This window comes from Entelurus aequoreus, linkage group LG03, assembly GCF_033978785.1.
Source record: "Entelurus aequoreus isolate RoL-2023_Sb linkage group LG03, RoL_Eaeq_v1.1, whole genome shotgun sequence".
In the NCBI taxonomy this organism is placed as follows: domain Eukaryota; kingdom Metazoa; phylum Chordata; class Actinopteri; order Syngnathiformes; family Syngnathidae; genus Entelurus; species Entelurus aequoreus.
The window spans coordinates 47,226,949-47,241,869 of record NC_084733.1 but is presented as its reverse complement, the minus strand read 5'-3'; the positions used below and the strand labels follow the sequence as shown (position 1 = coordinate 47,241,869).

At 40.4% G+C, this 14,921-nt stretch overlaps 1 protein-coding gene across 1 annotated transcript in view; it reads left to right on the top strand.

The window, feature by feature from the left end:
* LOC133646514 (rho guanine nucleotide exchange factor 10-like) overlaps window positions 1-14,921 on the top strand; it is a 67,756-nt gene that overhangs the window by 32,204 nt on the left and 20,631 nt on the right. Inside the window, exon 14 of the mRNA XM_062041954.1 lies at window positions 9,497-9,639. Within this exon, the coding sequence (XP_061897938.1) occupies window positions 9,497-9,639 (143 nt within the window). The remainder of the gene's footprint in view (window positions 1-9,496; window positions 9,640-14,921) is intronic.

Genomic DNA, 14,921 nt, shown 5'->3' with positions numbered 1-14,921 from the left:
TACAATCCTAATATCATAATTAATAAAAATGTGGTTAAATGGACAACATGGAAAGACAGAGGTATTGCTAAACCTCATCATATTATTAATACAAACTATTTTAAACCATTCAATTATTTAGTTGATCAATATAATGTACCCAGAAATAATTTTTTAAATTGTATCTCTTTAAAACACGCTGTAAATAAATGCATATCCTCTGAAAGTATGTCTTTAAAGGCCTACTGAAACCCACTACTACCGACCACGCAGTCTGATAGTTTATATATCAATGATGAAATCTTAACATTGCAACACATGCCAATACGGCCGGGTTAACTTATAAAGTGCAATTTTAAATTTCCCTGCAAACTTCCGGCCGAAAACGTTTCGATATGATGACGTTTGCGCGTGACGTCAACAGTGGAAGCGGAAGTATTCGGAGCCCATTGAATCCAATACAAAAAGCTCTGTTTTCATTTCAAAATTCCACAGTATTCTGGACATCTGTGTTGGTGAATCTTTTGCAATTTGTTTAATGAACAATGGAGACTGCAAAGAAGAAAGCTGTAGGTGCGATCGGTGTATTAGCAGCGGACTACAGCAACACAACCAGGAGCACTTTGAGGATAGCAGACGCGCTAGCCGAACGACCTCACCTTGACTTCCTCCGTCTCCGGGCCGCCAACCGCATCGGTGATCGGGTGAAGTCCTTCGTCGTACCGTCGATCGCTGGAACGCAGGTGAGCACGTGTTGTGATGAGCAGATGAGAGCTGGCGTAGGTGCAGAGTTAATGTTTTTAGCATAGCTCTGTCGAGGTTCCGTAGCTAAGTTAGCTTCAATGGCGTCGTTAGCAACAGCATTATTAAGCTTCGCCAAGCTGGAAAGCATTAACCGTTTATTTACATGTCCAGAGTTTGGTAGTATTGTTGATCTTCTGTCTATCCTTCCAGTCAGGGACTTATTTGTTTTGTTTCTAAATGCAGTAAAGCCCGATGCTATCACGTTAGCTCAGTAGCTAAAGAGCTTCACCGATGTATTGTCGTGGAGATAAAAGTCACTGTGGATGTCCATTTCGCGTTCTCGACTCTCATTTTCAAGAGGATATAGTATCCGAGGTGGTTTAAAATACAAATCTGTGATCCACAATAGAAAAAGGAGAGAGTGTGCAATCCAATGAACCCTTGTACCTAAGTTACGGTCAGAGCGAAAAAAGATACGTTCTGCACTGCACGCTAGTCCTTCACTTTCACTTTCCTCATCCACGAATCTTTCATCCTCGCTCAAATTAATGGGGTAATTGTCGCTTTCTCGGTCCGAATCTCTCTCGCTGCTGGTGTAAACAATAGGAAAATATGAGCAGTCCTTCCTCCGGTGTCGTCACGCTACTTCTGGTAGGGGCAAGGCTTTTTTTTATCAGAGACCAAAAGTTGCGAACTTTATCGTCGTTGTTCTATACTAAATCCTTTCAGCATAAATATGGCAATATCGCGAAATGATCAAGTATAACACATAGAATGGATCTGCTATCCCCGTTTAAATTAAAAACATTTCATTTCAGTAGGCCTTTAAATAGCCATGAACTGGAAGATGCACTTTTTAATCAAGATACAATTAAGAAATTAATTAAACTATTTTATGGAATAATAAATGAACACCATACTAGAAATGCAAATGATGCATGTGTTCGGAAATGGATGATCGACTTAAACATTCTAGATGAAAGGGGTCACCCACATCTGCGGTCCTCTCCAATGTTTTTCATAGTCATTCATATTGACATCCCACTGGGTTGTGAGTTTTTCCTTGCCCTTATGTGGGCTCTGAACCGAGGATGTCGTTGTGGCTTGTGCAGCCCTTTGAGACATTTGTGATTTAGGGCTATATAAATAAACATTGATTGATCATGGAATGATATTTGGAAAAATGCCAACAAGCTCTTTAGAAACATTAAAGATAAGCTGACTCAATGTATGATCTTGAATAGATTGTATTTCACATCTTCTCAGCTGTTTAAAATTGGTGTAGTAGATAACAAGTTATGTATGAAGTGTCGGGCAACCGAGGCAACTCTTGTTCATTTATTGTGGGAATTTCAGAGAATAAAAGAGTTATGGTTGAAAACAACAAAAGAAGCAATCACATTCCTTAATATAAACATCCCAATGACACTGCAAACTTGAATTCTTAGGGATCTCCATCAATTTAGTAACGTGTCATCAAAGAGTACAAATGCATTTCTTTCAATATGCAAAATAACAAAAAGGGTCATTTAAAAAAAAAAAATGGATATATTGTTGATAGTCCAACACATACTGACTGGTATACACAAGCTATGGTAATAGTTTAGATAATAATGAGTCATGTATTGGAATATGGGATCCATTATTTAAATTAGTTTTAACTGTTAAATGAACCAAAATTATGATTTATTTTATCTTTGTGGAAAATATTGGACACAGTGTGTTGTCAAGCTTATGAGATGCGATGCAAGTGTCAGACACTGTGACACTATTGTTCATTTTTTTATTTTTTTTATTTTTACAAATGTCTGTAATGATAATGTCAATGAGGGATTTTTAATCACTGAAATTGTTACTACTATTGATACTGTTGTTGATAATATTCATTTTTGTTTCACTACTTTTGGATTGTTTTGTGTCATGTTTGTGTGTCCTCTCAATTGCTCTGTTGATTGCTATTGCGAATGTTGCTGGCTCGGGTTTGGTTTTGGAATTGGATTGCATTATTATGGTATTGTTGTGTATTGTTTTGTTGGATTGATTAATTAATTAATAAAAAATGAATAATAGCACTGTGACTGACAGCTGCTGTTAGATTTAACATTTAGGATCTGCCACGTAAATAAACATATGGTGATACCCACCATATGCTTTAAAACTTTGTCCAATTTGCTGTTAGTTTAAGACAATGTTTGCATTCGATGGAGCATTGGTACTTTAAGTTTTTTAACTTTAAATGACTATTCATTGTGGAACACTGTCAAAGGTTTTCTTTCTCTGAGTCACTAGATTTGGAAATTAGAGGCTGACTGTGTATGGAGAAATGAAGAGTCCCCTTTTCTCTTGCATTGTGGTTCTGTGTCCATTTGCTTGGTTGTCTGGGAGAAGCCATTCGAAAAGAGGTGACCTATTTAATGTCCTCACTCTCAGACATGCACAGAGAGAGGAAAGGATCCAGGCGGGACACTCTTCCCACAGTCTTTGCCATCCTCAGTTTGGTTCCATCTGTCATTTGGCTCTCATGAATTCACTCTGGCTTTTTATTTTTCTCTTCCTTACTTATGATTATGGTAATGATAGAAAATATTTGATCAAAAACCTATCCATCCAAATAGTTGCATGATCAGCATTCCGCAAATACCAAATGTGTTTTTATTAACTACAATCACACATATTTCTCAGCTTGTCTTTATTTGATTCAGATCAGATGTCTGCTTTAGTTTCCAGCTCTGCTCTTCTGTAAAGTTCATCTACTGACTCTGTGTGTAAGTGTGTGTGCGTGCGTGCGTGTGTGTTCTGCACAAAAAAAAGACACAAGAGGAATATGTGTCTGGAGACAGAAGTTAAAACTACAGCTGCTGCTTCTGGAGCCAAGATGTAGGTTGTCTGGAAGAAAAACAGAGCTCATACTGAACAGTGTAGGAGTGTTTTTTTAGACTTCTCATCATATGTTGTTTTGGAATCCATTACTTTTTTCTGCTTTATCTGCTGCACACTAATTAACAGACTGCAGGACAGTAACTGTCTTTGTTGGGCTTTGGTGGAACTGAATATTTTAGACCATTATTCTCATGCTGGTTGGTTAAATTCTTCAGTCTCCCTTAAATAATCCCAGTGGCAACTCTTTTACGTGATTATGATTTTTTTTTTAATTCGAAAAATGATGACTCGTTGTTTATCATTTGATGGGAAAACTGCATCTATACGTAATAACTTTTTTTTTTAATAGCAACTGGTTTAAGACGTACTTCTTTATAGTGATGGCCTTATGACCATTTCCTAATTTTACCCATGAATTACCCTTAACATCCATTTTCAATTTCTCTTTCCTGGGAAAATAAGAATTTGACCAATTCCAAAAGTACAAAAATTGTGTGGATGCACCGTTAATTTATAAAAACCCTCTTAATTTATAAAAATGTTTCCTACGGCAACAATCCAAACTAGCTGCCACATAGACAATAATCCACTTTACATTGCTTTCAATTTGTTATTACAAAGTTAATTCCATACTCCAATTTCAATTTTAGTTGATCATGATAGATCATGACCATATTTGTCTCTTGAAGCTCAGCTACAGCTCAAAATAAAGAAACAAGCAGCCTACATTCCTAAATGGTAAACTATCGCTCTGCTGATCAGACTGGGAATGAAATGGGATAAAACATTAAAAAGTACTGCCGTGACAGTAATCCTGCTTTCCATCCTAATTTCTCCTGTTTGGAAATACTTCTCCTCTACTCGTGTGAAGCTGTACAGTCATCCTCATTCTGCCACGCTAGCTTTTTTTTTTTGATGGACTGTGAGAGATAGGGTACAAGAGGGGAGCGGTGACTTGTCATGTGACACTGGGAACATGGGGTCCTTCCAGTTCAACATCATCCTGTCGAGGGTATTTTAGTGCTTCATGCACTATTGTCACAGGAAAAGGAGTGTTGTTTATTTACAAATACACAGATAGCATGATAAGTTGGTTCGGGTGAGATTGAAGATTTACATAAGACTGAAAGGTAACACTTCTGATTTGTTCTGCTCATTCCTTTTTTGTTTACGCTTTCTGCATGCACATCTATTATAATAATATACGCAGGGCGTTGCTGGAATGCTAATCTCACCTCACCTCTGTAGTATGAGATTGCTTCTGTTTTTACAGTCATTACTGTTCTTACTGAGGCAAATCTCTCCTAGCATGGCACAGCTTCTCAATGGCTGCCTTTGTGCCTGCTCTTAAACAAACATTGTTGGTGAGGCCTCGTTCACTTCCTGGTTGAGATTAGGCAAAGCAGTGTGGCATCTGAAGGAAATTAACTTTAGTTCAGACATTGTGCCCTTCAAGCTGAGTAATGCCCAAATTGGACACTCAATCTTGATCCAAATGTTGGGAGAGAAAACAGACATGAATGCTCAGGAAAGTTTACCGAAAAACTTGCACAAAAACAATGATCTGCTTTTGTACATTAAATAACGTGACATTTCAGTTTAGAGGATCCAATAATTGTTTTTCTTTGTAGCATTTTTTACATTTATTGCAAATGATGAATAACAAGGACATTGCCACAATATATGATGACAATTATAATTACTTTCTGGTATTTTCTTTTATTTTCTGAATATCAATCATCCATCCATCCATCCATTTTCTACCGCTTGTCCCTTACGGGGTCGCGGTGGGTGCTGGAGCCTATCTCAGCTGCATTTGGGCGAAACGCAGGGTACACCCCTTAATCACAAATGTCTCAAAGGGCTCCACAAGCCACAACAACATCCTCAGCTCAGATCCCACATGAGGACAACAAAATACTCAACCCCTTTGGAACAACGAGAAACTTTGGAAAGGACCGCGTATGTGGGGATCCCCCTCTGGTGACCGGTGCAATTGATGCCGAGTGGATACAGTTAATAATGTGAGAGTCCAGTCCATAGAGGGATCAGCAGATAATCCTCTTGCATGTACACACGTTGGGGCGCAGAGATGTCACAGACTGATGCATAAGGAGTGGTTATCCTGGGTCCCAACTTCATGTGCGAGTCTAGTCCATTGGGAGATCAGCAGGGGATCATCTTGAATGGAGACAAGTCAGCATCGCAGAGACGTCACCAACTGATGCAAAGAAGACTGGTCCATCCTGGGTCCCGACTTTGAACATCTAGTTGTGGATGCTGATCCGTGGTCACCTGATAACCTCTCCACGCAGGAAAGGCGGGCAGAGCAGAAAAGAGAAACATCAGATTAATTGGTCTATAAAGGGGTCTGTTTAAAGGCTAGGGTGTATGAATGACTTTTAAGATGGGACTTAAATGCTTCTACTGAGGTAGCATCACTAACTGTTACCGATGGCCATTCCAGAGTACTGGAGCCCGAATAGAAAATGCTCTAAAGCCTGCAGACTTTTTTGGGGTTCTGGGAATCACTAAGAAGCCTTAATTCTTTGAACGCAGATTTCTGGCCGGGACATATGGTACAATACAATCAGCAAGATAGGATGGAGCTAGACCGTTTAGTATTTTATACGTAAGTAGTAAAACCTTAAAGTTGCATCTTAAGTGCACAGGAAGCCAGTGCAGGTGAGCCAGTATAAGCGTAATATGATCAAACTTTCTTGTTCTTGTAAAAAGTCTAGCAGCCGTATTTTGTACCAACTGTAATCTTTTATTGCTAGACATAAGGAGACCCGAAAATAATACGTTACAGTAATCGAGACGAGACGTAACGAACGCATGAATAATGATCTCAGCGTCGGTTATGGACAAAATGGGACGATATTTAGCGATATTACGGAGATGAATAAAGGTTGTTTTAGTAACACTCTAAATTTGTGACTCAAATGAGAGAGTTAGATCAAAGATAATACAGAGATTCTTTTCCGAGACGCAATGTGTAATTGTTTGGTTGTCAAATGTTAAGGTGGTATTATTAAATAGGTGCCGGTGTCTAGCAGGACCGATAATCAGCATTTCCGTTTTCTTAGCGTTAAGATGCAAAAAGTTGCCGAACATCCATTGTTTGATTTTATTTAGACACGCCTTCGGGTGACCACAATCTGGCGTGTTGGTCAGCTTTAGGGGCATGTAGAGTTGGGTGTCATCAGCATAACAGTGAAAGCTAACACCGTATTTGATTGTGATGTCACCTAGCGGCAGCATAAAGATGCTGAAGAGTGCAGAGCCAAGAATCAAAATCTTGTGGAACTCTGCACGTTACCTTAACATACAGTACTTCGAGGTCACATTGTTATGGGAAACACACTGCATCCTGTCAGTAAGATAGGAGTTAAACCAAGAAAAGGCTAAGTCTGACATACCAATACGTGTTTTGATACGTTCTAATAAAATGTTATGATCGACGGTATCAAAAGCAGAGCTAATCAAGTTGAAGCAACATGGATGACGCATCAGCATCCATAGTTTGCAAAAGGTCATTAGTCATTTTTGTGAGGGCTGTCTCCGTAGAGTGATTTGCCCTGAAACCGGACTGAAAGGGTTCACAGAGATTGTTTGACACTAAGTGTTCATTTAGCTGCTGTGCAACAATTTTTTCGAGGATTTTCGGGATAAAGGGAAGGTGGGACACCAGCTGGTAGTTTACCATGAGGTCAGGATTGAGGTTAGGTCTATTGAGCAGAAGATGAATAACCCCTTTTTTGAATGCTAGGGGAACAGTGCCAGAGGAAAGTGATAAGTTAATAATATTTAGCACTGATGGTCCTAATATTACAAACATTATCTTTATCCGCATTATCTTTAATCTCCTTTCTAATTAATTCAGTTTTCCTATTAAAGAAATGCATAAAGTCATCAGCCGAGTGGGTGGAGCTACTGGGAGGAGTCTCTTGTTGGGTTAACGATGCTAATGTACTGAACAAATATTTAGGATAATTTTTATTGAGGCGGATGAGATTGGAGTAGTAATTAGTTTTAGTTAAGGTAAGCGTGCGTTTATAAGTTATTAAACTATCACTCCATGTTTGATGGAAAACCTCAAGTTTAGTCGCACGCCATTTGCGTTCCAACTTTCTAAATGATAGTTTAAGAGCCCTAATTTCTTCTGTAAACCAGGAAGTACGCCTTTTAGGGGCCTTTTTTAGCTATAGCGGTGCTATACTATCAATGGCGTTGCGCAGGGCATCATTAATGTTGTTAGTGAGGGTATTGACAGAGCCCACATAATTTGAGAATGGCGCCATTACCGAAAGCAGTAGGCCAGCAAGAGTCGTATTTGTGACAGCAGTAATGTTGCGGCTGCTAAAGCAATGATTATCAGTAGCTTGTTGACAATGAGTCAGAACTTCGAATTTTATAAGGTAATGATCGGACATTACTTTGGTGTACGCGAGTACCATAATTTTGGAGGTGGTGACACCCCGGACAAGGACTAAGTCTATCGTATTACTGTTGCGATGCATGAGTTAATTTATTATTTCTGTAAGACCACAGCTATTAATTATAGTCTGGAGCACCATGCACGGGTCTGATGGGGTATTCATATGAATATTAAAATCCGTCATTATAATTATATTGTCTGCATGCGTCACTAGATCAGCGACAAACTCTGAAAATTCACTGATCAAGTCCGAATAGGGCCCAGGGGGGCGATAGGTAACAGCCAGATAGAGAGGTAGCGGTGTGATAGTCAGTAAGCATAGTAAGCACCTCAAATGATTTATATTTATTACTTTGGTTAGGGCTAAGGTTAAAGTTTTCATTGGATATTAGTGTGACCCCTCCACCCCTTTTTATGGAGACACGCAACATGTTCACTCATATAATTAGGAGGAGATGCCTCGTTAAGCGGGAACAAATTATCTGGTTTTAGCCAGATTTCGCTGAGACCATTAGAACTTTAATTTTTGTTTCCATTTCATGTTTTTCTCCTTTTGCCACCACCTCTCCAGTCTGGGAAGGGGCTCTCTCACCGGTTTCTGATTGGCAATCAAGACACACTTGTTCCTGGTTGCCAATCAGGATGCTTTATATGCCAGACCTGTCCTCTGGACGTATTTGCATCAATGTTGCTTTACTAAAAATGTTTGGAACTAAAATGTGCAAGGCTTTACTTGTGCTTCATGTGCATTTCCCTGCTGCACTATTTCTTTGTGTTTTGTTATTCAATACATTTTTATCTGCGCTATGCCTGATGTCTCTGCATCTCGAGGTCCAGACAAACTCAGACCATAGCAGACAAGGTATTAAGAAAAGGTGAAAGTGAGACCCTTTTTTGTTGTTTTGCTGATTTAGATTTCTGATATTTTCAATGCATAAAATCTTAACCACAGTCTGAGTTTTAGTTTAACCTTAGGTTGTTGGTCTAACTTCAGAGCCAGTTAAATTCTTCCACACCAAACTCTTCTGTGGAGAATATTTGTTTTGAAATCATATTTGTGGTCTGTATGAAGTGTGCGTGCAGTGTTTCATGTGTGCCGAGCTGCTCCTGTGGGTGCAAGGCACATGGAGAGCATAGCGCGTAGGAGGTGCAAGCAGGATGGCTTTGACTAACGCCTCACAGCGCATCTATATTCACAGCAAAGGCTGTGAAAATCCATCAATGGCCTCTACAGCACTATTAGCAGCATTTATAGATGCAAATGACCTTTTGTGTGACTTTTATGAAGACATAGCGTCAATATGTCCACAGTTCAGACGGTACTTGTTTGACTATCTTGAAATGGTAATGGACCGAGTTCAGTATGTAGTACTACAAGCACAAAGGTTGTAATGAATGTACATCATGCATGTGATTTTGTGCCATATTGATCCATCATTCTATCTACAACAGATGGACTGTGGAACAGCGATAAGCCCAAAGTAGTGAAGCTCGGAGTCCTGCCGATCAAGGCCATGCTGGCTGTGGAAGAGCACCTCTGGGCTTCATCGGGTGGGCAGGTCTTCATCATTAGTACCCACACACACAATGTGGAGGTAAGTACTTTAGGAGTAATTTAAAGGGGACAGTTCTTTTTTTTTCATCTCAGTGAAGATTAAGGGGAAAAAACAAATTTTCGACTTATCTGTGCTTGTCTGCCTGTGCAAATGACACAGGAAATTTCTAGTGGAAGATATGATGGCAGCCCTAATCATCCTTCCATTCGTTTGTTAACGTCTGTGGGAAAATGTGTGCCTCTAGAGAGTCAGCTCAGCAAGGAAGAGAAAAATTAGTTAGTTTATATAATTGGTAGAATTGACAAGACAGGTGATTAAAACAACGGAATATTAATGTCGGGTTATGTTACCGTATTTCCTTGAATTAGCGCCGGGGCGCTAATTAATTTAAAACCTTTTCTCACTCCGGTGCTCACCAAAGGCATGCGGTAAATTTAGGCATGCGCTAATTAATTTAAAACCTCTTCTCACTCCGGCCCTTACCAAAGGCATGCGGTAAATTTAGGCCTGCGCTTATAAATTTGAGTGTGATGTAAGGATACCATCATGAAAAGCACATTTAATAAAAAAAACGTTATTATGGTCTTACCTTTACTTATAAATGAAGTCCATGCGCCCCTCCTTCTGAACAAAAGCATGGATAACTTGTTTATAGAAGTCTTCCTTATCTTTCTTCAGTTTTAAAAGTCTCTCTATCTCGATGGAGATCTTCCTTTAATTATTACCTCCTGCTTCGATGAAAGTCCAGTTTAAAAAACTGTTGTTGTCACTTATCCTGCAGACGAGTACCGTAGTCGCAGGAATGATCCCTGGATCCATAGCACCCTCTACCACCATGAGGCGGGAGTCATTTAATGACTCGTATTTGACACACGCAGCTATATTAATAAAACATTTCGAGCAGTTCCCTCCTTACTGTTCTTTTTAGCATATTCAATAGCTTGGACCTTAAATCCTACTGAATAGCACTTTATCTAGGCTGACCATATTCTGAAATCCCAAAAAGAGGACACATATATGCGTGCCAAGGCGGGCAGCACGCCAAGGCCGGGACTAGGTGAAAATTTGCCAATGATACTCGAACTTGCTTCATAAGTAATATATTTATTTAAATAAAGCATTTTTTCTCCTATGTTGACAGTAGTGTTGGCGCTAGGAATTTTCAAAATGGGGTCCCAGGGACCCCATCAAATCATACAAATGGGGTCCCACAGTAAATTTTTGGGGTACCACTTTTTTGTAAGCGTTTTGAAAACAAATGACAAATGTATGCATTATCCTGTTATATCTCACATTCTATGTTGTGTTTTGGAAAAAGGTTGTCATAAATGAGCTCTCGCCCTGCACAGCTGTTTTGTGCTTTGTAGTGTCGATATGGGCTTGTAGATCTTTATTTGCCACAGATATACACATTCCTGCTTTGCACACAGTGCATTCTGCTTCCCATGTGTCACGGCCAGGACCAAAACACAAATACTTTTTCCGCAAATCATCCGTGAAGTTGCATTTACTTTTCGGCATTTCTTGTTTTCATGTCTGTCTCCACTCACTAGCTCTCTCGCTCTGTGTCTCTGCCCCTCCCTCACAAATGTTTCTGCGTGCGCACCTTCACAGCTTGTTTTGTTTAACCCCTTCTTAACTTAACCCTAGAGTCTAGGGTCGGCAACCTTTATCACTCAAAGAGCCATTTTGACGAGTTTCACAAATGAAAGAAAACAATGGGAGCCTCAAAACCCTTTTGAAATGTAAAATGAAATAACACTGTATACAGAGCTTTTTATTGCTTTGTGCTATGTTTAAACCATGGGTCTCAGCCACGCGCCCCGGCCCCGCACTTTAATATGACAGTTTAGCCCGCAAGATTTACATGTATGGCGTTCAACAGCGTCATAGCTGCCAATCCTCCCATTTTTCCCGGGAGACACCCAAAATTTGGGCGTGATGGCACTACCTTTGGCGCCCTCTGCAGTCTGCTTAAACAGCTTATCTGCTCGGACACATGTTGTATGCATCTTCTGCTTGCACTCGAATGTGACAGCAAAGCTTACTTGCTCAGCAGCCACACAGCTTACACTGACGGTGGCCGTAAATAACAACTTTAACATTGTTACGTTACAAATATGCGCCACACTGTGAACCCACACCAAAAAAAAATGACAAATACATTTCTGGAGAACATCCACACTGTAACACAACATAAACACACCACAACAAATACCCAGAATCCCATGCAGCACTAACTCTCCCAGTCTAAATTATACACCCCCGCTAGCACCAAACCCCCCACACATCACTCCCCCCCCTCCCTCCCTCCGTGCGTCGGTTGAGGTTAGAGAGTTAGGGCTGCATGGGATTCTGGGTATTCGTTGTGTTGTGTTTAGGTTGTGTTACGGTGCGGAGGTTCTCCAGAAATGTATTTGTCATTCTTTTTTGGTGTGGGTTCACAGTGTGGCGCATATTTGTAACGTAACAGTGTTAAAGTTGTTATATACGACCACCGTCAGTGTAAGATGTGTGGCTGCTGAGCAAGTATGCCTTGCTGTCTCCCACGAGTGCAAGTTAAAGCTTCATGCAACATGAGACCAGGCTGGCATGTTGTTTGTGCAATTAATAGAGAGGATAATATATGCAGTGCCATCACGGCACGCCCTTAATTTAGTTGTTAGGGGTTGCCGATCCCTGCCCAAGACGTACATTGAAAATACACGCAACCCTATATCAAAATGCCGGACATTTGAGGCATTTAAAAAACCCCGCCCGGACACACCCGCAAAAGAGACATGTCCGGGGAAAAGAGGACGTATGGTCAGCCTACTTTATCTTCTTCCCTTTATGCAATTTTTAAATGATTGAAATCAGCCTCCTCCATTTTGGAAAATGATGCCTTGAAAGGTGACGTGTCACTCGTGACGTGACGAGTTTGACCCGGCGGTAAAACAAGGCATATGCTAATTATTCTTTGAAACGAGTTTGACCCGGCGGTAAACCGAGGCATGCGCTAATTATTTTGCTAAACAAGTTTGACCCGTCAATAATTCTAAGCATGCGCTAATTCTAAGCATGCGCTAATTATTTTGTGAAACGAGTTTGACCCGGTGGTAAAACGAGGCATGCGGATACTATATACCCGGCGGCAATTCAAGGAAATACGGTATCTTACTTCCGCCCTGAGTGCTTTTTTTTTCCATATTCTGGAATATGACTTTGACATTCCATTAATGTGTCCTACTCCAGTTTCCGAATTGGAAGCACCTTTAATGGGGCCAAAAATAGTCCTGTCCCTCTGACATGCACTCACTTATCTGTTTAGCCCCATTAAGCTCATTATGTTGGACCACCTGCCTATCTTCTCTTTTTTCCGCTCGCCACTGTGGAATTAGACTTAATGCAGTCGCACCGGGAGTTTGGAGCAGTGCGAGGTATCCACAAGTGAGGTGCTTAGTAAATTTGCAATACGTGTTTACTGTATGAATTAAAAAGAATGAGGGAACACGTTAAATTTACATTTTATGCTTGATTTTATAGCTGGTTTTCAGAAGTGCCTTGCTGTTAGATGCCTATGAATGAAGTCCACTAAACTAAATTTAACTCTACCTACATGTGTGGCAAGATTATGTAACTATTGGCTAGGAAAAGACCAGTTATTGCTTTCTTTATAGTGAATTCAGTTTTACACATTTCACTCTACAAGTCTTGAAGTGGATCTGTACTTTTTGGGGCAATATTGCCTATCACTTGCAATCCCTATGTGACACAAGAGCACATAGAGTCGTGGTCAAAAGTTTACATACACTTGTAAAGAACATAATGTCATGGCTATCTTGAGTTTCCAATAATTTCTACAACTCTTATTTTTTTGTGATAGAGTGATTGGAGCACATACTTGTTTGTCACAAAAAACATTCATGAAGTTTGGTTCTTTTATGAATTTATTATGGGTCTACTGAAAATGTAACCAAATCTGCTGCGTCAAAAGTATACATACAGCAACATACATTATCGATTTTGGTGATGTAGAAAAGTTACAATCAAATCAAATTAGCTTCATGACATGGCCTCTTAACTTCATTTGAGTGATTATGATTGACAACACCTGTTGACTTCGCTGAGCCCATTTAAATAGGGCTCATGTGTTGCAGTCATTAGACTAGGTTACAAACGCGACAATGGGAAAGTCAAAGGAACTCAGCACAGATCTGAAAAAACGAATAATTGACTTGAACAAGTCAGGAAAGTCACTTGGAACCATTTCAAAGCAGCTTAAGGTCCCAAGAGCAACGGTGCAGACAATTGTTTGTAAGTATAAAGTGCATGGCACAGTTTTGTCACTGCCACGATCAGGAAGAAAACGCAAGCTATCACCTGCTGCTGAGAGAAAATTGGTCAGGATGATCTAGAGTCAACCGAGAACCACCAAAAAGCAGGTCTGCAATGAATTGGAACCTGCTGCAACACAGGTGTCAGTGTCCACAGTCACGCATGTTTTGCATCGCCATGGACTGAGAGGCTACCATGCAAATAGGAAGCCCTTGCTCCAGAAGCGACACCTTAAGTCTTAAGTTTGCTGCTGATCACATGAACAAAGATAAGACCTTCTTGAGGAAAGTTCTGTGATCAGATGAAACAAAAATTAAGCCGTTTGGCCACAATAGCCAACAATATGTTTGGAGGAGAAAATGTGAGGCATTTAATCCCAGGAACACCATGTCTACGTCAAGCATGGTGGTGGTGGTAGTATTATGCTCTGGGACTGTTTTGTTAAAGTTAAAGTACCCATGATTGTCACACACACACTAGGTGTTGTGAAATTATTCTCTGCATTTCACCCTTGATCACCCCCTGGGAGGTGAGGAGAGCAGTGAGCAGCAGCTGTGGCCGCGCCCAGGAATCATTTTTGGTGATTCAACCCCCAATTCCAACCTTTGATGCAGAGTGCCAAGCAGGGAGGTAATGGGTCCCATTTTTATAGTCTTTGGTATGACTCGGCCGTGGTTTGAACTCACGACCTACCGATCTCAGGGCGGACACTCTAACCACTAGGCCACTGAGCAGGTTGCCAATGGAACTGGTGCTTTACAGAGAGTAAATGGGACAATGAAAAAGGAGGATTACTTCCAAATTCTTCAAGACAACCTAAAATCATCAGCCCGGAGGTTGGGTCTTGGGCGCAGTTGGGTGTTCCAACAGGACAATGACCCCAAACACACGTAAAAAGGAATGGCTAAATCAGGCTAGAATTAAGGTTTTAGAATGGTGTTCCCAAAGTCCTGACTTAAACCCCATTAAGAACATGTGGACAATGCTGAAGAAACAAGTCAATG